This window comes from Phaethon aethereus, assembly GCF_964289735.1.
Source record: "Phaethon aethereus genome assembly, chromosome: 2".
NCBI classification, from domain to species: Eukaryota; Metazoa; Chordata; class Aves; order Phaethontiformes; family Phaethontidae; genus Phaethon; species Phaethon aethereus.
The window spans coordinates 92,912,775-92,940,589 of record NC_138582.1 but is presented as its reverse complement, the minus strand read 5'-3'; the positions used below and the strand labels follow the sequence as shown (position 1 = coordinate 92,940,589).

General features: G+C 45.9%; 1 protein-coding gene across 1 annotated transcript; it reads right to left on the bottom strand.

The window, feature by feature from the left end:
* Positions 1 to 146: 146 nt before the first annotated feature.
* On the bottom strand, positions 147 to 27,798 carry TNFRSF11A (TNF receptor superfamily member 11a). The gene is made up of 10 exons (XM_082014911.1): positions 26,132 to 27,798; positions 13,401 to 13,482; positions 12,816 to 12,941; positions 12,121 to 12,264; positions 10,897 to 10,990; positions 10,434 to 10,528; positions 9,444 to 9,551; positions 7,477 to 7,529; positions 4,984 to 5,827; positions 147 to 774 (listed from the first exon to the last, which is right to left on the bottom strand). The coding sequence occupies exons 1-10, from the start codon at positions 26,189 to 26,191 to the stop codon at positions 395 to 397; spliced, it is 1,986 nt and encodes a 661-aa protein (XP_081871037.1). The 5' UTR covers positions 26,192 to 27,798; the 3' UTR covers positions 147 to 394.
* Between the last annotated feature and the right edge of the window lie 17 nt (positions 27,799 to 27,815).

Sequence of the window (27,815 nt, the reverse complement as noted above, 5' to 3'; positions counted from 1 at the left end):
TGCTCTCTTCCTTGCAAAGTCCCTGGCCTGATGGGTGGATCTCCTCAACTCTCTGTTGCCCCTTGCCAGAGAGAGGTGCGAGGGAGCAAGGGGCAAGCGGGGAGCCTGCCGCCCCGTGAGGGAGAGGAGAGAGCCCTGCCACTGCTTCTGCAATGGGGACAGCACACCCGGCTTCACGCGTGCCCCTGTCCCCACTGGTAACCTCCTCAGCGAGAGCACCACCACCACCGGCATGTGCACCACAAGGGTCCTTTCCAGCTGTAAAATTTCCCAGGAGGCAACGGTCTCTGAATCTGTTATGACACCCGGGATTCCGGCAGCCCCACAGCAGCCCCACACCCTCTCGCGGGCTGCCCGTCGGCACCCCGGCCCGCAGCAAGGACACCGGCTCGCTTCAGTTCAACACTTTCTCCGAGAAGTGTCCCAGCTTCCCCTCCTCCTGCACGGGCTGCGAAGCCTGGCTGCAGTGGGACGGGCCCCGCTCCTGGGCCAGGGGTCCGGTGGTCTGCCGCAGCCCACTGTTCCCCGCCGCCGGGCAGGTGCCCTGCAGCTCGGCACACTTCTCCTTGTAGTGCTGGGTGTTGCCGGCAAAAGTCTCACAGCGGCTGAGGTTTTCCTCCTGCACGGGGCTGCCCACGTTCTCCTCGCTCGGCCCCGAGGCCATTACCCCCTCCTGGGAGTTTTGGCTAAGGTAGACAACAATGATGTCGCCCTTGAAGTTCATTACTTGTCCACTTGAGATAAAGGTGGAGTTACTGTTTCCAGTCACATTTCCTGGGGAAGGAGAGGGGAGAAAAGACGACACATGTGATTAATACTTTCCCCTCACGAGAAGGACGCTTAGCGCAGTGAACTTAATCTGCTGTGGTGGCTTTACTCTTGTTCCATTACTTTTTCCCCGTGACACAGGGATGCTCTTATACTCAATGCCTTCCACTGGACCTTTTCATTATTTCCATTTCTGCCTCCTCAGGTCGAAGCCTGTCATCCACAGGGACGCTGTCTGGAAGTCTTGGAAACCTTTTCTCTCTTGGTCATGCTCCGGGAAGCAAGAGAGAGCACAACAATCTCATGCTCTCCATGCCACCTGATGCACAAGCTGCATCCAAACTGCCTCCACTTGCCGTTTGTAAGGAAATGATCATTATTTCTAATTATAAATTTTTTTTTTTTTTAGAGTCCCAGGCATCACATTGAGTTGTTTTTTTTCTCCTTGGTAAACAATCAGTCCCACCGTGTGGGCTAGGTAACAGGCGTATTGAATAAATACTGAAAGACTTAACGTCAGACCATACAGTCACACAGTGGCCAAATGACACGGAGCTCACACGATTATCTTATATTGCCCTGATCCTCCATGTAAGTACGCTCTGGTACTCGCCTAGTGTCCTCATGGATTTACCTGGATATACACTGACTCCAGCGAAGAGACAGAATCTATATTATAGCAACCTAACGGAGTTAGTTTGTCTGCAGTTAGAGATTTTTCAGTATAAATTCAATCTTTCTGCCACCCACAGACTGGGTCGCTGACTCAAGTGACAGCAGGACCAGGCTCTGGGGTATAGTAAACTTCCCTCAGAGCAGAAAGAAAATAACTGAGAGCAAACTTTCAACAACAAAATAACAAACTTGTTAGTTTGAAAACGAAACAAACCAAACCCATCAAGTAAAAAAAAAAAAAAAAAGTCTTCCTAGCCTATGAACACTCTTCCTAAGAAATATCTTTCCTGCTGTGTTTCACTTAATCATTACTTGCAGACTGATCTCACACCTTTTAGACCTTTTGTGCCTTTCCTCATTACGTTCCTCCGCACTTGAGACATGCCCATTTTTGTTGCAGCTAAGCATGGCCCAGGCCACAGAAACACCATTTTTCTAGTGGCCGCGGGTGATGTTTGCACATCAGCAATGGACACTGGGCTCCAGCAGTGCTGAGTGAGGACCTGTGCCTGCTCATAACCAAGTCTGGGTAGCACTCAAGCGTCTCTTTAATAGCCCCCCTCAAGCAATCCTATTCATTTTAGCTAAACCACTGCATTGCTAGCTCTTGCTTTTCTTCCAAGTGTTGTTGATTAACATCAGGTGTCAATAAGAGTTTTCTCTGCAGGAGTTTTTTCCCTGCCTGTTTCTTCCCCTGCATTCGATTCGGTTTGGCTGTTTGCCATCAATACAACTGTTAGGCATAATGGGAGTAAAAAAATAACTGTTTGCCTTTGTACAGATTGCCTGTCACTCACAAAAGGTACTGCAGAAAAGTTTACCACTGCTCAGTATGAGATCAAGAATTTAGAAATATATGTGACAGTGGGGAGGAAAAAAAAAAAAAAGTAGATTAACACATTTGTACTGTTTAGTTGAATGTAGCTGGCAAACCTTCACTGCTTTCCGAAGACACCATGCTGAAAGAAAAGGCTATTTGAGGCCCAAAAGCACAGGAAATGGACACAAGAGTTTCCTGGACTGCACAAAGAAATGTGCTTTCAACCTGGAAAATATAAGGGACACCTTCAGAGGATAAGTGAAGGCATCATTCTCTACAACATTTCAGCCTTTTGATCTCTCAGAATACCTGATGATATTAATTACAATGACAGATTAATTTTTGTGGTAATTATTCACTAAGAACTGGAATAACACAGGCGATTCATTTTCGCTGAGCCATCTAATGGCCTCTAGGTTGTAAGAATAGTTTGTCGTTGTCGAACCGGGCTGGTTTGGGATCTGGAGATGAAAGGCTCTGCAAAACCATTCCTAAAGGCGAGTCACTTAAGTCTTCCTGCACTCATGCTTTATGCTGTACCTCTAGACATGACTTGAGTTCGTCATGTTCTGACTGCCTCCAGGCTTGGAAGGCTTCAAAGAGCACTTGAAGGCTTACCTCCATCTCTGCTGGTGACCCCTGCAAAGTGGCACCTGTCCAGAGGTTTTTTGTGGTCTCCTCTAGGGTTTTTTCATAGGAGGGACAAAGTTTGCAATTTCTGTTGTCATTTTGAATGTTAGGGAACCAAAACCAAAACTTGATTCAGTTACCCATGGCCTTTTTCTTCCCATTTTTTCATCCACCCTCTTTTGTACATTTCTGTCTTAGCATGACTGTGTGCAAATCTTGGTGGCTTCAGTTGCTTTGAGAAGCTTTACAGAAAGTTATTTTGGCATGCACATTTATTCCATATGGGCGTTTCACAAGGCCCAGCAAAATGACTGATACCATTGCAGCTCCACGTGCAGTCCCAGCTTCCTTCAGTGTGGAAGCTACAGCTAAGCCCTGTCTCATTCCTCGTGCAACCAGGTGTTGCCAGCAGGGCACGGCCATTCTGTGGACGGAGAAAAACCTCTGCCACCAAGCCAGATTACCTACAGATTAGCTAACCCACACTCTCATACCGCCCACAGCTCAGTCAGTACCTGCTAGCAGTCCTGCCTAAAAAATGGCAAATTAAGAACGCTGTACCTGTGCTCAGGTCACCAGATGGCACTATAGCATGTACATACCCAAAGGCACAGACGCAATTAAAATCCCAGATAAGGAATTGTGCTGCAATCTAAGATGGCACTTTCAAGCATGTCGCTTAAATCCAAGTTCTCTTGTTTTCCCTATTGTTCCTTAGTGTTTTCTCCTCCTCTTCATGTAGGACTTAGGAAGAAAAGCAGTACTTTTGCAATGCCAAATACTACTTGACTTCCAGTTGTACCTCAGAGTCAACTTACAACAACAACAAAAAAAGATAATCTGTGTTCTTTTTGCTACTGCTGAATTTTGTACAGGCAGTTAAACTGCGTCAGGATTTCAGGAAACTGAAGCAGCGGAAAGAGTATCTGCTCTTAGAAAGATGAACGCTACACACTTTCAGATTCCCACACAGCACGCATGTTGAGAGGGGAAGGGCCTTCAAAAAGTGTTGCTTTTGGGCTTTGGCAGACTGACAAGAATGTCTGCATACAAAACTTTATGGCATGACATGGTTTTAAAGAAGGGCAACTGCTTATGACTGCTCTGTGTATTACAGTAATACTTAGATGTCCCAGTCAAAACTAAGGTCTCATTATGCTTGGCAGTGCGTTGACATAAATAAAATTAGAGCATCTGACTTTAAGAGATTGTCATCTAAAATGACTAATAACACAACAGGCAGATTGCAGACTTTATACTGAAAAAAAGTCTGAGGGAGGAAGGTTTCATCCAGAAAAGGCTCATAACTTCCCTTCTGCTAGTTTTGCTTCAGTGATTTCTTTTTCCCTGCTTTCATTTGACAATTTTGATATATTTACTCAATTAGTAAATTGGTAGTCAATTAGTAAATTTGTGACAGTGTTTCAGAGTTGTTTAGGGGACTGAGCAGTTGTGTATGGAGAAACAATATCTGTATGAAATTATTTTTAGGTGAATGCTTCTATCCTAGCAAATTAAAAAAAAAAGAGAAAGAGCTAAAAGCAGAAAACTGAACATAATTTCTTAGACCCAATCGTGGGCACCATGTTACAGCCCCAGTTGGAGTTTCACTGGACGCCATATAAATGTAATTGGACTTAAACCTAATGGCAAAAATGTGCATGCAGACCGTTGAATGCAAAATCAACTGTCTGAGCATTGTGCATCCTTTTTTGACTCAGCCTCTAGGTCCCTATACTCTCCTCCTCCTAAGTTTTCTCCAATATACATAACCTGTTACTGAAGTATTTTGGTGGTAGCAGAATTGCCTGGCCTTTGCAGTGACAGCCAGAAGATGGGTTCTGCATTGCTGATTAGATAGGGGAGGACAACGGTCCCTCACAGTGCTCATCCTATTTGTAGAATTCACTACACACCAAATGGCCTTGCTATTTCATTTTTGTCTTTCAGATTAGCTTCAGGGCAATTAAATGGAAAGGCATAATTTTATTCTTTTCTCCTTCTCCTAAATTAGACCCTCTGAATAATATTGAGCTAGCACAGAGAATAATCCTATACGACTGTGTACAGATCAAGCCTAACAGGCTTACCAGATACTGGAGGGAGGTCTGAAGTGCTGCTGTTTGTCCCTGAAGTGCTTCTGTTTGTGTTCTGGTACTTCATGTTGGTACTACCCGAAGATGCATCTTCCATACCATGTTCACTTGCTAGAGTGCTCTGACCAGCAGAGAGAAAATTCAAGCCACAGGTGCACTGTGCATAGGATCCAGTTTCTGGGGAGGTGGAGGCACTGTCAGCCATAGCACAACAGGGTTTGCTCCACTTTCTGGGAGATTCCCTGTATGAAATGCCACACCTCACACAAATCTTCTCTGAGTCATAGTTTGCTGCAAAACGATCTGTGTCTTTGTTGCCCATTTCCTTCAGGCAACTGTGGGCATGTTGGCAAGATTTCTGAAGAAGTCTGTCCGTGGCAGTGTGTGCCCCATCTGTGCCGGAGGAAGGGTGAAAGCCTTGAGAGACTGGTATGTCCTCTGTGCTCCCAATCCCTGAAAAGTACTGATTTAAACTGTCATTCTCCCCCGCCTCCATCGGTTCTGAAAATGACGACACGGTTTTACTAGCAGTTCGACTCAATAAAGATAAATAATCAGCGGTATTGAGATCCTTATCCATGTATTCATCTTCCATTGGAACTGGTGGGAAATGGTCATCATCAGTCTCAGTTACTACAGAAAATGCTTGGAGGCTCCCTCCTGCCTCGCACGGTGCCGTGCTGGGGCTCCCATTCCTGCAAGGAGCGTGACTGCTGGCGCAGCACGAGTTTCCAGGGGCAGGAGAGCCAGTGGGGCCCAGGAGACACATGCCTTCAGAGGTCTGGGGAACAGCAGCGTTCGTTATGTTCACGGTAACAAATGCATCTCTGGGGGGCTCCTAAAAGATATTAAAAATGAAAAGTGTTTAGTAAATAGATCAGCAGAAGGTTATTTTCTAGACAAAGAAGAAACAGGCAGATCTCAGTTCTTCTTCGGTGTGGAGCTGCTGAGGTTGAGCAGCACCACTATACTGGAGTCTTGAAGTGTAATTCTGTTCTGCCGTGAAACTGTGACTGGTGATGCTGGGCTCAGCAGGTGTTCAGAAAAAAATCTGGTAGCCTGGGGTGCAAGAACATTTAATTTTGGGAGACAACTATTCCTAGTTCTTAAGAGGGCACTGAAGAGTTAATAAATCTAGAAGAGTCACTGGATTCTGCTGTCCCTTATGGACCATCAGTAAGACCTACCTAACTCCTTAGAAGGTTTGGAAACCGCTTGAATCATCTATGTGTCTGAAGGGCTGTTGATCTGTGAAGGCCTTACTGGGAGCAGAATCTTTATTGTCGGTAATGATTGAAGAAAGAAACTGATGTTGATTCAGCCCAAGACAAGCTACAAAAATAGAAGTCATACAGGCAAGGTTGCTTTAACCTGGAAAATGTTAGGACAACAAAGGCAAAGGCCCATGACGTCATGTTGCCAGTACTTGCCAAGGTAAAGCTGTATTTTTGGTTGCAGCTCCAAAAAAAAGTTTGTGAAATACTTCAAGGGTTCCCTAGTTTACAAGCAAGTTGTGCTGTAAAGACTGGTATTTGGGAACTGATACCCTTCATTCCTAGCATCTGTTCAGATCTTCCAGGATAGAGGAGAGAGTGTAAATGCTGCCAGCCACTAATTGCTCTTGACTCACTCATCTGTCCCAGAGGATCTAGGCAGCTGCCAATGCAGGAGCATGCACGAACAGACAGGACAAAAGAGGAACTGCCTGCTCAAAAAGGTGGGTTTGTTTGGTGTGGGTTTTTTTGTAGCAATGGAATTTGAGTCTTTCAACAGCTAAGCTAGACAGAGCTCCTAGATGGGATGGTGGGGGGACCGTGCACCTGGGACATCTCAGTCCATGGTGAGGAGCAGACAGTGCACATGAACTTGAACCTGTGCCCCCATCTGAGTGTTTCAAGCACGGGATCTGCTGTTACTCCAGAGCAAAACCTCTTGTGAGGTCTTACTTTTTTCACATCTGAATGGACAAGAAGCATTTCTGCAAGCACTAGAATTAAGGTGTCTCACAGCCAGTTTCTTTAGCTGATGGCTCTGTGCTTAATGCCTGGCATTCTTGGCATTGCCCCAAATCCAGGTTTCTCCCCTGTGAGCACGCTGGTATGTAAAAAGGTGCAAACTCAACTGAAGCTTTTCCTGCTCTTAGGATTTAGAAAGGTCCTCTCCTAGGGAGAGTCTCAGGTGTTCAGCAAGCAGTGGGCTCGTGTTTAACTTTCTCCTCATAAATATTTAATCACAGAGACTTTTACCCCTGTTAGAACTGGCTGAAACCAGAGAGCAGGTTTAGAAGCTATTTGAGAATGGTGATTTCATATGCCTCACATTTACAGAAAACCAGACTAAAAAAGCCAAAGCCGTGAGCATTTTTTGAGGAACTCAAAACTTGTTTTCTAGCCAAACATTAATGAGGAGTCTGCTTCAGGAGGGGTGTCAGGAATGCCATGAGGAAAATATAAAACAAAGAGAAAATGCTAGCATCTTTGACTTTACCTTTGTTCCTTTTATTTGGCTGCATACTTCGTTAGCCCAATTCTGTAGGTCTGCTGTAGGGAAAACAAAAAGAGTAGCTGTAACGTATAGCAGGCCCTGAAGTTAGCCACAGCCCTAAGCACCCACAGTCATTCACAATCCGCAATATCATATTAAGTAAAAACCAGCAAGACTGTTTTTACTGACTGTTCAAGCGTCCCAGCGTCAGTCTAGCTGAGGATTCATCGTAACTGGAACAGGGATATATTTCTGTGGAACAAATGTTTCCAAGCTCCTAAAATAGACCACAGTTAAACTGTGTTCCACATCAAATGGGGTTTCATTCCTGGTCATATGTCACACCAAGCTATGACTGGCCCGATACCGACCCGCTTGCAGCCATACGGTTTATTTCAAGGGAAGTCACATGGATGGCCCAAAGGCCATTCTCAGACAGGAGTGAGGAGCCTGGAGAGAAGAGGACAAGCCACTGAAACCACAGGATGGCAGGCTCAAATATAGCCTGTTCCACTTAATCAGGGTGTACTTAATGGGGAAATTCACTTAATCAGAGCATCTCCCAAGTAAGAGCTTTAAGTCCAACAATGCTTTATGGTAAAGACTGCCACTTTAATAGTGTTAGCAATTCTTCTTGTTTTCTGTTTATACTTTCAGGACATTTTGTAAGGTTCAGGTCTCATGTACATTTGAAGCTTGTTCTGATTTTGTCTGAAGATAAATCAGCTCTGTAGCCACTGCCAGTTCCCAGCAATGACTCTGCTCCAATGATGTTGAGTCTGCACATTTACCATCAGTCCCCCCGCAAGCAGGCAGAGCTTCTTCCTGAGCCTGCAAGTCTCAGGGGCTCAGGTTAGCAGGATTTACCACGCAACGGCAATGCAGGGCTGTCACTGCAGAGCAGCAGGGCAATAGAAATGTCAAATAAAGAGCATCCCCTGCTAACCTGCTTTGCATTGTAAGTATTTGGTTTGCAAGGAGAGTCACCATTTCCTCCAGCCCATCCCAGGAATTCCAGATTTAGCACAACCCGTGTTTAGTGTGGCAGAGGCAGCCTATTGCTAAAACACAGGCTGAAATATATTTTACAAGAGAGGGTTGCTGTCTTCCCTTCCACTGCTCCAAAACATTTCATAAATTGCTAGGGCTTGGGAAAGGAGATGATGGAAAAACTACACTAGGAAAAGCTTTCCATGTGTAGGGGGAGAAAATAAAAGATTAATAGACCAATACGGGTATGTCCTTAACTAAGGAGATCCAGGGCTTAACACAGAGTTGAGTAACTGTTGAAGGTATTTCTGTTGTATTAATAATATATTCAGTACCCCACGGTTATCCAGTATGCCTTTGATAGAATTTTTCTGGTTTTCTACTTTTACCGTTTATTCTATTTCCTTCTAGTATTTCTCCCATACCTCAACAGAACTTTGGCTTTCAGCTAAAAACATTGCCTCCATCATGTTTTCAAAGACACATCAGGCCTTTGCCTCAAAATCTGTATTTTAACCTGTCCAGATGTAGGTTTGGAGGGAAAGTGGGAGGAAGGAGACAGGAGGTGGTGAAAACCCTGTAAGTCTTTCCCTGCTTCCCTTTGGCCAAGGGGTCAGCTGTGCCACGTGGTGCAGGGCAGCTGTGCTGCTATAAAAGCCCTGGCACCAGCCCTCCTTCATCCACACAGTGGTTGTGTCCATGCTAAGGGCAGTCACCCTGCGGTCAGGGCTGCAGGAGGATACCAAGTGATGTGCATTATGCATAAGTGTAATACGCTCCCTGCCTAGAGGAAAGGAATTTGAAGCTTGGCTTTGCACTAGGTAAAGCATATCCATATGGACAGACATAGGGATAGCACAGAACTTCCAAAATAACTCCTGAGTTTCTTAACCTGGTAAGGTTATACTTACCCATGAAATCAGAGTGCACTGAGAGACATGCAGTTGTCACATTCATGAATATCATTAGCTATCACGTACCTGTCAGCTTTTTTCCCTTATTCTTGTAGTATATGATGAAGATGACAATGCCAATTAGTGCCACAAAAAACAAGATGACAATCAACACGTATAAGATCCTGTTTGTTCCTGCAGGATGTAAAAAAGATAGTACCATCAACATGCAGCTTGTGCTCAGCAGTATGACAATCCTTGCTCATTTTACCTGCTTTTCCACAGGAGAGGGTTTGTTTTTTTTTTTCCTTCCTATTTGATTTTCAGTTTCTATAATAAGGACAACAGTTCGAGCACTCATGCAGTTCTGTGACAAGCAGCCTTACTGAAGGTACCTGGTACCAAGCCATCTCTGTAAAAACCAGAGTCTTGGTGTCTCAGAGTGGTGTGATCCAGTCAACCTCCTCTCAAAGTCCCCTTGCAAGCTGCCAGCAGTCCATGCTTGCTCTGCCTTGGGGGACGGGGGACATACCTTGCATGGAGACTATAGACTTCAGCTGGCAAAACGTGTCAGTTATCTAAGGTTATGAAGGATCACCTGCATGCCAGGCAGGCAGCCTCCCTGGTACCATATCCACACTGGAGAGGTAAAAGGGCAATGGGCAAGAAGGGAGAGCTACGTTCAGCTGAGACTGTATCCATTGCTATAAAAGAAGCACGGAGAGAAGTTGCTAGTCTTTATACAGATAATTTGTGTATGGAAATCAGCAGGCTGAAAAAATGAGAGCGCAGTAAATGGAATGGAGGTCATGGGTATAACAGCAATGCTGCTTGCCATGCAGTTTCGGTGGGAGGGGTAAAGCTCTGCTTAGTAGTGGACTTGGGCCCTAGAGCAGCCAGGCTTAAAGTAATCTTTAAAGGTAGGATTTTCCTAGAGTGCCGTCTTGGTCTACAGCTGCTCCCCATAGAGTCACCCACAATGGGAATGGAGTTAAGCCAGCCAAAAACCCTAGTAAACACATTCTTCCTCCACCTCCCTGGTACTTCCTAACAGATAATCTGTATGAGGACACATACCGTCTTCTGATGGCTCAGGTGTCTTCCGTTCTGCACAAACTGCGTCTGACTTGTCAGTCCCAGGCACTATTTCTGCCATTCCTAGAGCTGTACAGCTGAAAAAGACAAAGAGGCTAGATTCTCAAAGAGGGAGCTTGTCGTGGCTCCTACACTTATGCAGAGTAGTACTTTCTGTTGTAAAGTACAACATTCATCCTACATTTCTCCACCCTTAAGATGGTCAGATACCTTCTTTATTTTCAGCTGTGTTAGCTCAGCAGTTCTATTGTTACTGCTCTCTCTTGCTCCCCACCCAAGGAGAATTCAAGCTCCAGTGTGAGAATGCCTTTGTCACTGCACAGCCAACAGAGATGCTCTGTGCACTCCGCAGACAGCCTGAAACACCCCACTGAAAAATGTTTTTGCCCAACCTTCTCCCTTCCTTGTGGCTAGCATAGTCCTTTTGCAGGATACAGGGACTTACTTGGTCCAGGATTTACACTCGTCAGTGGATGAAGCAACTTTTGAGAAGTAGCCTCTGGGACACGGTGTACACATTGTGTCCTTGTCTTGTTGCACTGTGTGTAGTAAAGGAAGAAAAACCTCATAGCTGAGTTTCCATGAGTTCCTTTCAGGTAAGCAGAAGGAAGGTGACTATGCTCCCCATACTCCCACTCCACTCCCCGCTCCCTGCTGAAAACTTCCCTGAAGAGAGAAGGATCTTAGACTACATTAAAGCAACAATGACAGTCACATGTAAACAGAAAAAAGTATGGTAGTCTCACCCGAGATGCGCTTATCTAGATACTTATCTACCTGATCAAAATGAGAAATGACCAGGAGCCATTTGCAGTTATTGTAAAATAACACACAGCTATTATATCCTTCCCCTTCCATTAACTTCCTCGTGTCAATGCTATGCTACAGACAGTGACGCTAACTGGTATTGTCACTTCTATGAAGCCACAGCAAACAAAATGCTGTATCAGGATTTGATAGACTGGAGAAAAAACAGCACCACGATGCTCCAGGCCCATGCAGCATTTCATCCTCCATTACTCTATTATGTGCTGCTTTTTTGGGGTTCCTCATGCTTGGCGCAGCTGTTCCCAGTGTTCATTACAACTCTAAACTTGACTGTCTCTATTTTTCAGTCACAAAACACCTGCATTTTGGTTTTGATCAGACTTAGGACTAAATTAAATGTCTGTAATAAATCTTTGCATTACAAGTCATCTAAAACAAAGAATACTTGCACTACCTGAAAGGTGTTAATCACTGTTAACTCACTTATAACATTACAAAATGGCAAAGCAAAGTCATCAGACAAAAACTGATTTCAAACCTGACCTCAACGACAATCCCCAATGGACAACTACTCTGAATACTGGAGTGGTGCATGTCCTAGTGACTCACAGTCAGACGCCTCAGCAAACGTTAGGAATACACTGAACACCTTGCTATTATTGCCATGTCCACGTGATGTCTTGCAAAAGTAATTTGGTCCAGGATACTATTTAAAGTACAGAGGCAGAAGTCTTCAAATGCAAATAGTCCAGGAGGGTTATACGCAGATATGCATCTTCTGTTGATAGTCATCTGAGAGTCTAAAGTATCCTCTCTAATGTCACAACCCACACAATGCTGGCCTCACCCTGTTGGCCTGAACTGGACATTTCACTTCGTACGTCCCCTTTCTGTATCTTACCAGGATGCTCGACTCCAAATCCTGGAGCACATACAGTATTTCGCTGACAGCAGTCACAGTCTTCATTCCAGTGGTAGCCCACCGTACAAGCACACTGCCGCTGGAATGTGCTGTTCCCTGGGTTCACTTCTCTCAAAGCTTTCCCTAAAAGAGAAAGCAAATGGGAGTAAAAATCTGTCTGATAATAAGCCTCAAGTTTATGAACCTCCTGTCTACCTATTTGCTTTGCTTGAATGCCAGATGCAAAACCATTCATGTTAGAGGAAATGTTATCTCTCAAGAAGCGTGAGAGACCCTTGATCAGCACGGGGCTCCTCACTGATTGCACTCCTGAGCAACGCTTTTCCTTGTAGCTGCTGTAGAAAACAAACAGAGCTTTTGCAAGGGTGAGACAAACATGCTATGGGAAATGAATGCACAGTATGCTGGGCAAAAGGACAACCTTTAAGATCTAACTCACAGGAGTGAATGGCCCCAGTGAAGATAATCATTATCAGCAGCATGGAGACTATGGTCGCGGTGCTCAGCACAGCATAGAACCTCAGCTGTCTGGGGACTTCCCTCTCTGCCAGGCTCTTCTGCAAGCCCAGCCTCCAGTGTCGGGTACCTGAACAAAGCAACTTCCCTAGATCCACTTTCCCATCTTTATGCTTCACTAGTTTGGATTAAAAGGTTCTTGAGTATGAACAGCTCACCTTGATCACATATTTTATGTAGTAAGCATTTGTCTTCTTCATTCCAGACATCCATATATTCATTTGGGCCACATGGCTGGCACACGCTATCAGAAGTACCAGCGCATCTAGCAGACATATACTTTCCTGTGAATGACAGAAGGACAAGTAGGTTGTTTGCAAGTTGCACATCAGCTGTCTAAGGAGCTTAGGGAAAATAACAGGTTGGGCTAACACCGCTCTACTGCTGTGGACAACCATTTTTTCCTGCCACCTTTCCAGTTCCTCAGTCTGGCCCCCATTTAGCATGGCACCGAAACATCTGTGAAGCTTATGGCCTGGGAGCAGCCCCGTCTATGCACACAAGAATCAAGCTGCTTTCTGTCTCCCACATTGGTTAAGTGCTATCCCAACAAAATAGCTGCTATGGCTTTTGCAAGAAAAAGCCTGCACTAGAAGGGTCTCGTAAGCCTGAAATCATGCACCTGCGAGGGTACGTGCCAATAGATTAGCAGAGTCACAAGAGCAAGCTGCCTTACTGACCCACAGAACAGTTTCTAATGAGCTTTTCAGTTATGAAGCAGGTACAGCCCAGTGCTCACATACCTGGCTCACACTTTGTGCAGCACCGTCCAGAGTATTCATAGTGTTGTTCGCTTTCACACGGTGGAGTGATTTGTAGTGACAACTGGAGCAGAGAAAGAGAGAAAGGACATGACAACCAATATACCTGGAGATCTTCAGACCTACCTAGTCACAGTGCTGGCAGAGAGGAGGAAAACTTTTCATCTCTATAGCATTTTGGATAGCTAAGCAGTAAAAGTGACCCAACATTTATGACTTCAAAGGTGCTTTGTAGACACAGTAAGAATATGTACTTGATGTCGTACACACAGGGACTTGTAATACAGCCAGGTGATAAATAACACAGTCCTGCAATTTGTCATGAACTTTTGGCCTGCTTATAACCTTTTCTTACAGTGCTCTATTATTTGAAATCTATGACTTTAAAACAATTGTAAAGAAAAAAAACTGGCATAGAGATACTTCTGTAGTCTCTTCCACAGATACGACCTCAGACCAAGACCTGAGCAACTGACAGTTTTAATGTGTAACACTAAGCAAACAAGTAAGGTGAACGATTTATACTCCTGAAAAAGAAGAAGTTCCCAGCTTCCCACTGGGATACACAATACCCTCAGCTAGTCCCGGAAAATACTGGACTTTAATTTTGCAGCTTTTTATGGCTCCCACTGCGTCTTGCTGAGATGGTCTTATGGAACTGACGCAGCCATCCAGAGAGGTGATATAATTAAGCCAACAGCTTTTTGCCTTTCAAAAAACAAAACAAACCACCCCCCCCCCCAAACCACCCGAAACTATTACACAAGAGCACATCTGCAAAGCAGGTAGCAGTGTTGCCTCTAGCTCTTACAGGCCTTCACATCCCCGCCCTGCTCTCGGCTGCCTGTACGCACAGTGGTCCTCCGTGCAGCCCAGCACACACAGCTCCCTTGGCTGGTCTTCAGGGCATGGCTTGGGCTGGGGGTCCTGGCCAGCCAAGCACTGTGCCCAGCTCCTTGCTGGCCCTGCTTTGGCTGCCCAGGAGTCTCCTGGCAGTGGTCCTCCAGGCAATCTCAACACCTTACAACCAGCTGTTCATCTTGCAATAGGTAAGATGATTCAAAATCTGGCCTGTAGCAAGGAATCCTTCATTATTGGATACAGTTGTTAAAATCTCATTTACTTGGAGAAAGCTGCAATACAGCTTGTGCTGCTGGTTAAAGGGAGCTTTTGCCATCTAATAGCATATGACAGCCCTGTGCCTACTGATGCTGGTTTCCATTCCTCTACTTAGCATTCTCCCCTTGTTTCCTCCAAGTCTTTACTTCTTTCATCCTTTTCTAGTTTCAGCAATACCAATCTCTTTAAATAGAAAATCTTTTTCCCTAAGCACCTTGTCCTCTTCTAATGCTCACAAAGGTCTTGTAACTTAAAGACAAACAACAATGTCAAAATTTTTCTTTAAAACTCCACCTTTTGACTCGGAGTTTGAGATATAGGTTGGTGCATAACTTATGTTTATCAAAACTGCACTAGCTGTGTCTGGAACAGAGTAAGTACCTCAAGTCAAGTACTTTTTACAGGTTACAAGCACCCTATAACCATTTTTTTTAAATCATGGCAACAATCTCGGGTCAAATTAAGAGTCCAGTCTTGCAAGTAATCTTCTGTTGTTTCATTGTTTCCTTGACTCTTCCTTTGCGTTCACTAGCAGCACCTTTCTCACGATTAGATTGTGTGTTTTTTGGAACAAAGATTGTGTTTTGCCTTTGTGCAGCACCTCCCAGGAGGGGCACAGGATAATGATCAGTGCTGGCAAGGCGAGAGGTGATCTAGGAAAGGGGAAGCCAGGCCAGCCTCCAGCTGAACAGTGACACCGCTTAGTGTCCCAGGGGAAATGCTAGAAACACTCCTGTAATCGAAGGAGCTAATTTTCTGTAATGCACTTCAGGCGGCATCTGCTAAAACACTAAGCTGGCCAGCACGGGGGTGAGGCGATGTTGCAGGACCGGGCAGCAGAGAGAAGGTCTTGAGCAACTGATTGCCTACTCCCAGCCATCCGAAAAGGTAACAAAAGTGATGAGACCAACAACAGGTCCAGTCACTCACTTTTTGTAATAGAATGTCCTCTTCTTTCTCGTTTGCCCCGGTTTGATAGTTCCTCTTTAGAAGACTAAAAAATTACTGAAGTGTCAAACAAGGGCAAAGTCATCCTTTTTAAGGAAGGATATGCAAATCTGCTAAAGAGGATTCAGCTGAAGGGTCTGGAATAATTTCTGAGAATCACAACTCAGCCTGAGGAGAAGGAGCAATCCACTGGGCTAGGGGAGCAGGCTAATTGCCTGGCTACGTTTTGGAAATCATTTCATACCTTCCTCCTTTACCATATAAAGAGGGCTATTGTTACGGTATACCTACAGCTGCAGCTGCATAAATCTACACTCTATGTCAATAAGTAGTCTCTGCTGCGACCATGTCCTTCCCCTTTTCACACAAGCCAGTGCATTCACAGAGCTGCAATTCTCCCTCCTTTGATTTATGCTCAACGACATAAAGACAAGGCTCTCGGCATCCATGTGCTAACCCCCATGTGAGCCCAGCCTCAACATGATGGCAAGGATTTTGGCCTGGTATGGACTGGCTGGACCTGCCGAGCATGAAAGCTGGGGGGAGAGAGGACAAGAAGGGAAACAAAAACAACCTGGGGTTTTCTTAAGGTGGGAGCCAATCCCGTGAACTTGGGTCCTTTTGCTATCACGGCCCTACTGAAGTCAGTTTATCCCTTGTTTAACCCTCTGCCAGTGGACCATATGTGTCTCATTGTCAAACTGTATGTCAGCTTCCCTTGGGGGCTGAGAAGTGCTCGTGCCACTGGCAGTGTGATGACCCGACGCATCGCCATCACCAGCGCATTCCCGCCACAGTGTCCTTCTGAGACGGGGAAGTGCAATTCATTTCACAGATGAGGAACTTGCAGCTGGAGGCTGGCTGGCTTTATGGAGGTGACAGGAAACCAGACCAAATCTACCAAGTCTCAAGTTCACCCCATAACCCCTAGAACATCCTTCCTCTCATCAGGCACTGGCCTGTGGGTCAGGGTGATTTGGATATCACGGAGTTCTTATCTAGAGGGAGAGGGGCATGGATGAATATGAAGGTGTCAGTCTCCTCTGAAGTGATTAAATAAGACAAAAACCAGCCTAGCGATGCCTTACAACGGTCTCGCTATTGGTGAAGCTGTTCATTAAATACCACCATCACATGCAAATGAGTGCTTCAAAGAGCTCTAGATATCCTGTGTAAATTTAATTTGTCACTTAAAAAGTGTGTAAAGCACACAAGTTTGCACCAGTTCCTAAAAAAATAGTTAGCTTTCCCTCCTGATTAACATTACCTCAGAACAAGTATATCTGACAGGGGAAGAATGCAGGGGAAAAAAAAGACAAACCTCCTCTGGGCTTGGTAGATCTGGTTCAGTAAAGCGTGCTAGCACCTGCTTACCTTTAAGTACATAAGTAGCACCACTGACTTCTTTGGAAAAACAGGCATGCTCATGTCAAGGTTTGCAGGAGAACTGTGTTTTGGTGTCAAGCTGCAGGCAGCCTTTTCAGCTTCTTTTTTTTCCCCCCTCCATTTGTTGAAAAGGACGCTAAGCAAGAGTGTGCTTGTAGGGTCAGATAGCTTCAATGACTCAGAGCTACAAAGCACCACTATGTTACTCAGACCTTGAAAAAAACACACACACAGGTGCTTCTGAAGGGGGAACCAGCAGTATTCAGATTCCTGTCCTCAGGCTTAAGGAAATATTTATTCTTGGTGCTGTTGAGCAATCGGATGGCAGCAGAAGCTGTGTGTCATGGATGCTAAAATTACTTTTTTGCTCAGATGAATATTCAGACAGACAATTCAGAGAAGATAGAGTTGCATGGGCCTCTTTCCTTTAAAAGAAAAAATCTGGAAGAACAAGCTCGGGGGTTTCCACAGTCTTTTTCCCATGTCACTTCTGAACAAGAACCTGAGGCCTCAATGGGGATTGCTCATTAGCGATAATCTTAGCTTTGCAAAAATTGAAACATAAAGGGACATGTCAAGGGGTAACTATCTTAAGATGACACCTTCTTGCTCAGCACAGTTTTTTCTGGAGAGTATTCAAGTCATCTGTCATCACTTCACTGAGCAAAGCACATTTTTTTCTCAGTTTAGTATTGCAGACCCAAAGTACCTGTGGAAGAGCCAACTATGATGTGTCCTGCCTTGCACACCACTTGTTCTTCACACTTCATAGCCTGAGTTTATTCAAAACACTTGTTTTTATGATCCTGAGCCTTTTCTGCTGTAGAACTATAATATTTCTGTGGATTTGGGGCTTTATTTGCCTTCATGAAGAGGACCAAGCTTTGCCCACATTTCCTGACCTGAAGTAGCCCCTGCAAACACAGCATCCTGGTATCCAGCTAGGACAACCTCTGCAGTCTGCTGCTTTTTCTCCTTCAAATGTGAGACACCCACTCTCCTCTCACACTGATTGTGTACCCCACAGCCCTCTAGCTTCCTACCTGATTTACCTGATTAGAGCAGTATCTCTAAGAAAAACCCATATTTGTTCAGGTCATTGCCAGTTTCAGAGGCTAGCCTAAAAAATTATTTAAGAATAATAATAGAATCTGGCTCTTGATGGGTACAGCTCTGTGGCTGGTGCTCCCAAGCACTCTATTGAGGCACATAATAGTAACGTGTGCAATGAAGGACTCTGGAAATTTTTCCAATTGTGAGTTTATAAGGGGAAAGAGAAGTCTTATGTTGAAGACTTAATCATAATCACATGGATGCTGAATGCAACAGTTCCTTCATAGACAGTCTTCACTGTTGATAAAAATCCAATCAAAGCAGCACACAAGTCATAGCTGTGCAATTCCAGTTATTTGCTTGCAGGTCTGTAATTCATCACGAAAATCTTAGATTGTGAATGAAATGCTTTTGGTGATGTCAACTTTCCAGTGACCAGTAAACCACATCACAGAACTACCACCACGTGGTAAAATATAGCCGGGAAATGGCAACAGCTAAAACCTAAATATTATTTCACTCTTAAAAATAGGTCCTTGAAACCCTGCTAGAGCCTTAATACCTAAAGAGGCCAGAAAGAACATGAGAGATAAAACCAAATAAAGAAGTCAAGAGAAAACTGTAACTTGCAGCCAGGAAGAGGGCAAACGGCGGTAAAAGCCCCATCCTGACTATGCCCCTTGCCCCTCTGTTTTAGCGCGCAGCAAAAAGCAAACACCTGAGCAGCTGGTGCTGCTCCACCAACGGGAAGGACCATTCATCAATCTCAAACCCACCAGAGTTATTTCTAGCCGGCAGACTACGTGAACGAGAAGTGCCGCACTGACCACTCTTGCAGAGGGGTGGCAGGGCTAAGGCAGATGGGAACCTCAGGTATATCAGATAGGAGATGATGAAGGTGATAGATGGCAGGGCTGAAATGGCTACCGACCAAACATGTGAATCAGCCAGCTTTCCTCTGTGGACTGAAAACTCGCCACCATGTGCACAGCATTCATCATTCAGAGGCAAAGTCATCTTCATACAACAGCCAGAAGGGTACACCTCACATTTTCATCAACATGGGTGGTCGGTAGCACCTGCATGTTGCTTGCTTGGTTTGCAGTTTGATGCAAAGCCTCGTGCTTCAACCTATGCGTCCTCACTGCCACAGTAATTCAAAGACTAATAGCTACTAAGGTAGAATATTTTAAAGATAAATCAGAGAGTAGAAACACAAAAGCCAACCAAACAAAATATTTTAAAAAAAGGTTTGACAGCAAGACAACAGTCCATAAGAAGCAGAAATCAAAACTGAAGAACAATGACGTCACCTAGCTGTGCTTGTGAAAAGGCCTGAGAAGGCAAATCTCTTCTAGATAAAACAGGTGCAACACCAGCGCTCCATAGGAAAGCTTAGTAGTCCCACTGCTCCAGGTACAGGCTCAGTAACTTGCCATGAGTAACTCTACACCCATTCATGCTTAGTTAAATGAATGATAATAAAAAAGGCACTTAAGACACAATCATTTATGTGGAACATGCTCCTCTTGCATTTTAGTTAAGCAGATTATTTTTCTATGCTTCACTGCCTGAAGTTGAGTCTTAATGAAGAAATGACTAGGAGAGATTTCTTGGCCTGGGCTATTTCTGGATGCCAGATTAGGGAGTTCAAAGGGGACTTCTATGCTTAAAAATCTCTATGTTTATATACTCTTTCCTTCCAGCATGCCACCAGAGTGGAGCATAACATATTAATCTCTTATGGCGTGAGGTGAGACCCTGCAATCCTAACCGAGCTGCTGGAGAGAACAAGAAAGCTTGTAGAAAAGAGGGGAAGCCTACTTTCACCACCTGACATTCTGCTTTGGCTTCCTTCTCCTGGATTTTAGCATTGCACATAGAACAAATACTGAATATTCTGCAAGCAGAAATAAGAAGGGTAGCAGTAGTGCTGTAGCCCTTACTTCGGATAATGGCCATATAGAGGGGATGCATGTAACACCCACAGACCGTTCTGCCTTGGTGCGAGTTATAGTAAGAATTGCACGATTGGATCTGCACCCTCTCCATCACAAAGCAATTGCTGCCTTTATTAAAGGCCTCAGCACCAGGCTGAGAATTGCTTCATTTACTCTTTAGGTGTCACCACAAGGAACCAGCTCTGCTGGGGACTGTGGGCCAGTCAAGTTGGTGGAAATATCCCTCCCTGATTTGAACGGGCTTTGGCTCGTTTCCTCAAGCAGTCTGTTTTACTACATGTGGTATTGCAGGGGAGTTTTTTTTTTCCTGTGAGAGCAGATTCAAGGAATCATCTCATCCTTGCTACTGAACAATGAAAAGTTGCTGAAGAAAATGATGCTCATAAGGCAAAACTATTCACTGTGGCAAAATAATATGCTTAAAATAGATTCCCTTGCGTGCTACATAAGCAATTTTTAGGACTCCATATGAACCTAGTAGCACATTTTTCCCTATCTGTATTCCAGATTAATGGGTTGCTTAACAAAACTTCACAGTATTTTTTTTTCCATACAAGATTTTTTTTCCTTTCCCTCCACTTTGACCAGGGACTAAATATATTCTGTACCCATCTGCAGTCACAAATGTTGTCCTTTGTCATTCTTGAACAGATCCTATATACTTTTTTTTCTTTTGGAGTAGCCACAAAGTGGTGAGGGTGAATGACCTCATTTTTTTTTTTTCCCCTCCTTGGCTAATTTGCTCTTGCAGGGTGGATGAAACTGGTCAGCTCGGCTCTTTTACTGAACACAGCCTTTCCTGGTCTCTTTTATTTAGATTTTAAGAGGGGAGAAGCCAGTGGGTTCTTGCAGAGCTGAGAGCTGGCTCTGGCTTTCAGGTTCCTGTCTGCCCGCTACGCTGCCCTCCTCTGCCGCAGCCCCTGCCTCTCCCTTAGAGACGTCACAGGGAAGCGGCGAGGAGCCACCACGAACACATTTGGCCAAGAGGCGTGGGGAACGTGCCTCCACCGCAGGGGCGCTGGTGGGGTGACGGACAGCAGAGGACCTGGAGAATAAGGGTGAGGGTTGGATGCTGCAGCCTGCATGACGGTAGCTGGACCGGGGGATGTATCTGCTCCCTTCCTGGGTCCGCATGGGCAGACCTCCCTGTGACTTCATTGGGAAACCAACAGGGCTCTATCCTGCGGTGATTAATGCTTCTTTGGCTTTGTTTGCAGCCACGACATCCTAAGCACTGTATAAACACCAAAGAAAGCCAAGCCCTCGGCCCAGAGAACTCACGCCCTGAAAAAGCAAACAAAAAAGGTAACCGAGGGAGGCACAGTGAACAGCACCCGAGGTGGCTGCATAGGTATGGGACAAAACCCAGGATGTCCTGGAACACCAGGCGTTATGTCAGCATCGCTCCTCTGGTGCGGTGCTGAGCCCTCTGCAAGGCACCACGTCACAAATACGACTGCATGCTGCAGTGACACACAAACAAAGAAAAATCAGGAAACTTGCATTTCCCCAGAGCTGAAGCATCCTACCAAACCCTGCTGCCATGGAGCAGACACAACAGCAGCCTGCCCCGCGTGCCAGCGCAGCCTGCAGAGCAGGATTCTCCTGCAGCCCACCCTGCGACTTTCAGCCATCACTGCTCCTTCCCATGGAGGTCCAACAACAGTCTTGGTTCTACTGCGTGAACTTTGGACCCTTTTCCAAGAAGAGTAAGTCATAAAAAGGGGCAAGTTCTTGCAGGCAGGCTATTGTGTTACACAGACTGAGGCCTACCCAAGTCCACAGTGCAAGCTGGTTAAACAACACTTAATTTTTATATTGCGTTTATAACACACAAATATTTGCCTTTGCATTTTCCATTGGTAATAACGAACCATCTTCAGAGCAGCTGCTTCTCCATGCAGACAACGCCAGCCGGGGCACACTTAAACCAGAAGGTGAGCAGCAGCAGAAGCCAGCGCTGCCTGGCAAGATGAGTTTCCATCGAAAGGAAGGGGACAGCCTGTGCAAGAAGGACGGTTGCAGCTGAAGACGTGGTGAACCAGCCATCTCTGTTTCTCTCCTCTCCCCACTGCCCACCTCAGTAAGCTAAACCAGCATCTGAAGCAAGCACCCCCTCCAAGTGTCCAGCAGCCTTCGCAACACAGAGCGGCCCCTTGCAGCACAGGGCGCGGGGTGGAAGGAGGTCTGGTTCTGCGATCACAGCACATGGTGGCAAGAACCTTCTTGGCTTTGGTCACCACAAACACCTTTTGGAGACCAGAGAGGTCATATAGAGAGGAAGCTGGCAGGAAGGAGCAGGAGGAGGACAGCCTTGCATCCATGCATGTACCTGGTGCAACAGGGTCTTCCGACGCTTGAAGTCCAAGGGACAGATGGCTAAACATAGCAAAGTGACTCAAACATGACTCTTCTAAATAGTGTTAAGGTATAAATGCCAGAGGGCACCACTTGGCGGTTTTTGTGATTTTCTACCCTGTAGATACGCACGCATCCATGTTACTGTCTATCTGCACTGGTTCTTGCAGAGCGGACAGAGTACATCCCAGCTTTCTGAGCTTAAGGGTGCTTGGGATGACAGGAACAGGCAATAGAACCAGATCCTTAGGGCCACAGTTAATCTCTCTGCTTGACCCGCGTTATTTTTTTTTCTTCTGGCACAGTATGAAGAAAGCCCTGTGCTATAAATGATGTCAGTCAGTACCCTTGAGATGGCTGATAAGCATTGAAGTCTACTGACTTGTGAAATGTGGTGAAGGTTTGTTTTGGTCCCGTTTGTGGGAAAGAAGAAATTACATCAGGAAGATGATGTTTATCACGAAAACAGAAGCGGCTGAGGTTTCTTAAACTGTGGATTGGTTCAGTTTTATATGCATTATATTCCTTTCTTATAAGGTGCTGTAAGATTTTTCACATGTTCTGGGGGAAACTGCAAAGCAATCAAAAACTTCCCCGTTTCTCTTGCAGGAACCATTCCTGTAAGGGCATATTGACAAGTCAACTAATTGAATTACAGTATCTTTGAAACCTATGCTGTTAACAACAAAATAAATACAGGAATTTAGATATTGTAGAAGTTTTGCTCTACTGCGTGATTCCTTTGGCCCTGATCAGAGCAGGAATACTGGACTGGGAGAGCCCATGATATAACACAGCATGGACATTTTAATGCTCTTTTTTCCCCTCTCATCATAAAGATGGTGTATTTCAGGAAGTTAAAACAGAGATAATCTATATTTTGGCCAAATTTTTTCTATATTACAAAGAATTCCGGGTACTTGCAGTGAGCTAACTCTCCTTATAAATATTATGGTGTAGTGGAAGAACCCATCCCAATGCCACACAAGGGAAGAAGAGCCCTTGGCATTAAACCAGGCAACTGGTTTATTGCATATTTGCAAATGCACATTCTCACATTCTCACATCATGGAAAGGTTTATGCTCTTCACCAGTGTTAAGCAAGGAAAGGGATGTGAGTATTCTGTACAAATAAGCTGATCAGATCATGCCTCAGAAAGCAAAATACTGTGTCCTCCGACAGGTGCCCAAGACTAATCAGGCGCCCAAGACTAGTCACTTGGGAAGATTATCTTGTGGCTGAAGCACAAGACAAGGAGGGCAGAGCCCTACTCCCAGCAGATCTGCTCCACGCTCGGTGTGTGACCTAGAGCAAGTCACGAATTTGCTGTTCCTGTTTCCTCTTTGGTGAAAATGATGACAATGATCATGTCTATTCTCAGCAGAATGATGAGTGCTCATTAACATACATTTCCAAATGTTTCTCATTCTTTGCAGGAAATATATTGCAATATCACTGCCTTACAACTACCCCACCATATTATCGACTCTAAACTGACACAAGTCCATCAGACAAACTTCAGCCGTACCACACTTATTCTCCCAATTTGTTCCATCAGAAAACAGCACTCTTATAAGAAACCACTGTTCAAATCAGTCAAGCAAAGGAGAACTTGAAAGGCTGGCTGGGAGCAACATCTCTCCAGGCTTGCCTCCCTTTCACATTCTTGACTTGCAGGTCCTGCTTACAGTTGCAGATGGGATATTAAATTAACTGGCTCTTTAACAAAGTATGGCTTTTCCTATGCAAGCTTACACTACAACTTTCCTGGAACCCCCTACTATTTTGTACTGCTACATGTCCAAGGAATTGGCTATGGAAAGTTGCACTCTGTTCAACCACTTACAGACTCAGAATTAAGCACGTGCTGAATGCAGTGGAAAGACTTTACACATCAGCCCCAAATAAATACAAGTTCCCTGTTTTGCATCCTCTGAACAGCTATGAATTAGATAGGCGAGAAATAATGAGGAGCTCCTCCTGGCTCCTACATCAGGGTACCTGAAACATGGTGGGGGCTATAGCATGGAAATCTGAATTTCCAAGGCTTGGTCAAGAGTCGAGCAGGTTCCAGGTTATGAGGAGATTCCAAAGGGAACAACTGCCCCAAACCCAAATAGCTTCAGAAGGAAGCAAATAATGTCATGGTTAGTGACCTGGAGCAAAGGGACGAAGAACATTGTTGTCTGCTCATCATGCTGCATTGATAACAGTCCTGAACACCAGGACAGAAAAGAAAAAAAGAGACAGGTACAGAGGATACTAAGGAATGGGACAAACTGAGGAATGGGACGTGAAAGCTATGATGTAAAAATCACTTTTTAAATATGCAGGCTCATTCATATATATATGGAGGACACCTGGAAAGCAGCAATTTAAGAGATGCCTAAGGAGCGAGGGTGGGCAGAATGAAACACATGTTTTAGAGGAGAAAAAAGGCCTGTGTGGTTTTAGGCAACATATTTAGGACCAGAGATCCAGAGGAAAGGCTCTCAGGACTATGTGGTCAGACATTAAATTGTAAGCTATAGACAGCAGAGGGATTTTTGTTTTGTTTTGAGTTTTTATCTTTTTTTTTTTATTCTTGAAGCTGCACCTTGCTCTTAGGGAACTCAGCCATGGCCCAGTTATAGCACTATGTTGAGGGAAGCACTTAAAACGACACAACTAATCAAGAATAATGAGACACAGAGAACTAATAGAAGTTCAAATGAAAGAAATACAAATGGTAGTGAGGCTGCCAAACATTGATTAATGGAGGAAATAAAGTGCCTGTAGCATGGGATTTGCAAACAGCCTGCCAGCCTAGAAGGGCTTAAATAACCCAAAGGGAGAAGAATCATATTTAATTGTATAATTAGAAAAAGAAAAGCACGATTCTGCAAATTTAAACCACTGGAGGAAACCCAATGTACACCATTCACAAGGCTCAGCAAGAGTTGGCTGTAGACAATGGTCTTTCTGAAAACAGGGGAAGGCCAGCAAGGATCCCAACCGTAAAACACACTGACCATTAGCCACTTGGTATTGCACGATGCTGCAAAAAGAGCACACTCTGTTTGCAAACCACCGCAGAGCCAAACCTCGCTCAGATCCTTCCCCTCGAGAGGAAAGGGCTGCCCTTTTGGGGCAGTTGACCTGGGATTGGGGTTTGGTTCCTGGCTCTGTCATGAGTGGCGTATGAACCTGCAAGCGAGTCACTTGGAGTCGCTGTTCTGGGCCTCAATCTTCCAACTGTGGACGCGGGGTCACAACGCCATCCCACCTACCGGGGCCGCTCGGGGGTTGCCTATATTCGGGATGGCGGGGTGGTCAGAGCACGAGGGGACTGCATGCCTCCGCGGGAGGCTGAAAAGCTGTAGCTGGGCTGCAAAGACCACATGCGCTCGTCCCACGTCGGAGGGACAAGTGTGCTCACACTGTCTTGCATAAATCTGTTCAGTAGGGTGGAGTCTGCCTTATTTTTACTCTACATGCAAATTATATCCCTCAACAACCTCACTGCAAGTATTTTCTGGTTTCTCACACCCTGCCCTGGGCAGGAGCAGGCTGTTTTCCCTGCAGATCCTCTGGCTTCCTTTGGAGCTTTGGGTTTGGGCTATTTTGATTTTAAAGAAGCAAGAGCAGCTTGTGAAACAGGGTGAGTTGCAGGGGGGAAAAAAACCCAAAAAAACAAAAACAAAAAACAAAACAAAAACAAAACCCAAACAACCAGAGGGAAAAAAAGGCAGGCAAAGCTGTTCTGCTAAACCCTGCTCTGCCACTGTCAGCAGTGGAAGATGCCATAGGCTCCGACTTGGCCACCTCCTCTGAGCGATGGGCGAAGAAACAAACCTGCCCGTGTGAGATGCGACACCCGCCTTCCCCCTCCTCCGGCTCAGTCTTACCTGTTTGCCAGCGGCAGCGAGGCAAAGGAGAAGGAGCCAGCAGCCTGACGGGACGGGCATGTCTGGGTGTCCGTCTCTGCCTCCTCCTGTGGCTCCTTTTCCTGCCACCAAAGAGAAACTAGATCCTTCCAGCCAAGCCCCCACGCCCCAGCAGCAGAGCGAGGCACATTTGAGCTAGCTACTTCTCTTTCTTCCTTTCCTTCCTCTCAGCTACACGAGGGGAGAAGGGAGAAGAGAGAAGAAGAAGAGAGAGAAAAAAAAAAAGTGCCTGGCTGTAGTTCCCACAGCATTTCCTCAGGCTTGACATGCAGGGTTTTTTTTTTTGGTTTTGGTTTTTTTTTTTTTTCTTCCCTTCTTCTTGTCCCTCCCTTTCCTTTCTCCACCCCCTTTTACAAGAAGTTTAGTCACCATGTCCCTCCTCCTGCTGGCGGGGACTGCTTTCCCGGTCCTTCTCGGCAGGGCCATCCATCCATCCATCCACCTGCCTCCCACCCTCTGCGCCCTCCCTTCCCAGCCCTCCTCTTACCCGGCACCTTCCCTCGCCGTGCATCTGCCCCGTAATCGCCTTCTCCTCCTCGCCGCCTCTCGGTATCGCCTTACGCTGTCAGGGGACATCTTAAGCCTTGGCTCGGATGGCCTCTCTCCTCGCTCTCCGATCCACACTGGCACAACCACCCTCCTGCCGGCACGGGGGAAAGCCTCCCGTCCCGTCCCGTCCCCTGTGCCATCTCTGCTGCCACGAAACAGCCCCACGGGTGCCAGCCTCGGCGTACTGGCGCAGCTCAGGGCCCACCAGGTACTTTGCTTTAGCTGGCGGCGGGAGCTGGCAGGTGGGATTGCTGCCAGGAGATAAAAGTGGAAGACGTGCGTCGGGAGCTCCCCGAAAACACCCCGCACCGTGCAGGGGGTCAGTCCCTGGCACCGGACTTGGGACAGCGAGTGCAAAGCGGCCTCCCGCTCCCCCAAAACACAGGCGTTGCCGACACTGCCAACCCAGCAGCAACCGCCCGGCCCAGCAGCGCGGAGCAGAGCTCTGAGGGCCCTTGACTGGTGAAGGGTGCAGGACTCCTCTGCGGTGGGGCAGGACAGGGCCCTGCCACGCGGCAGCGCCGGCTGACCGAGGCTGGGGGTCCAGCAGAGCCGACTGCGTCAGCAGAACGCCTTCCCTGCCTCCTCGTGCTCACACGCCGCTGTGAAATAAGCCGGCAGCACGCTTCTGGCTTGAGTGAATAGGGAAGTTGTTCTTTCACTTGTGTATTTAGATTTAACCCTCGACCAGGGGGGGAAAAAAAAAAAGTTAATTATAAGTTGCTCTGTGTTTGCAAGTAAATAAATAAAACATAAAGGATGAAGAGGATATTAAAAAAAACCCAAAAAATCCTTTACCTGTGCTGCTGTGGTCTGATTTCTGCTCAAAGGAGCGATCCTCAGAGCCAGGGAGCACTCGGGACAGAAATGGCTGCCAGGTTGCTCTCCTGTAGCTAGTGTGGAGGGCCTGCCTGCATGGCAAAACAAAACTACGACCTTTGCTTCACCTCTACGTAGTTTCCAGGGGCCATAAAGCCAGACCTTTTCAATCTTCCTAAAATTCCTTTCAAAACTTAACACCCTCGATGTCCTCGGCAAGCATTGGGCCCTGCCCGATCTGTGCTCAAGCAGGCCTCACGTTCCCCTGCCTGTTCTC

What these genes read in the sequence shown, in the direction of transcription:
- TNFRSF11A (XM_082014911.1), bottom strand. Translation starts at nt 26,191, where the DNA reads ATGCCCGTCCCGTCAGGCTGCTGGCTCCTTCTCCTTTGCCTCGCTGCC. An exon ending in ATTTGGAGTCGAGCATCCTG is followed by an intron (nt 10,991 to 12,120) that starts GTAAGATACAGA and finishes TACTACACACAG; the next exon opens with TGCAACAAGACAAGGACACA. An exon ending in ACCTGAGCCATCAGAAGACG is followed by an intron (nt 9,552 to 10,433) that starts GTATGTGTCCTC and finishes TACATCCTGCAG; the next exon opens with GAACAAACAGGATCTTATAC.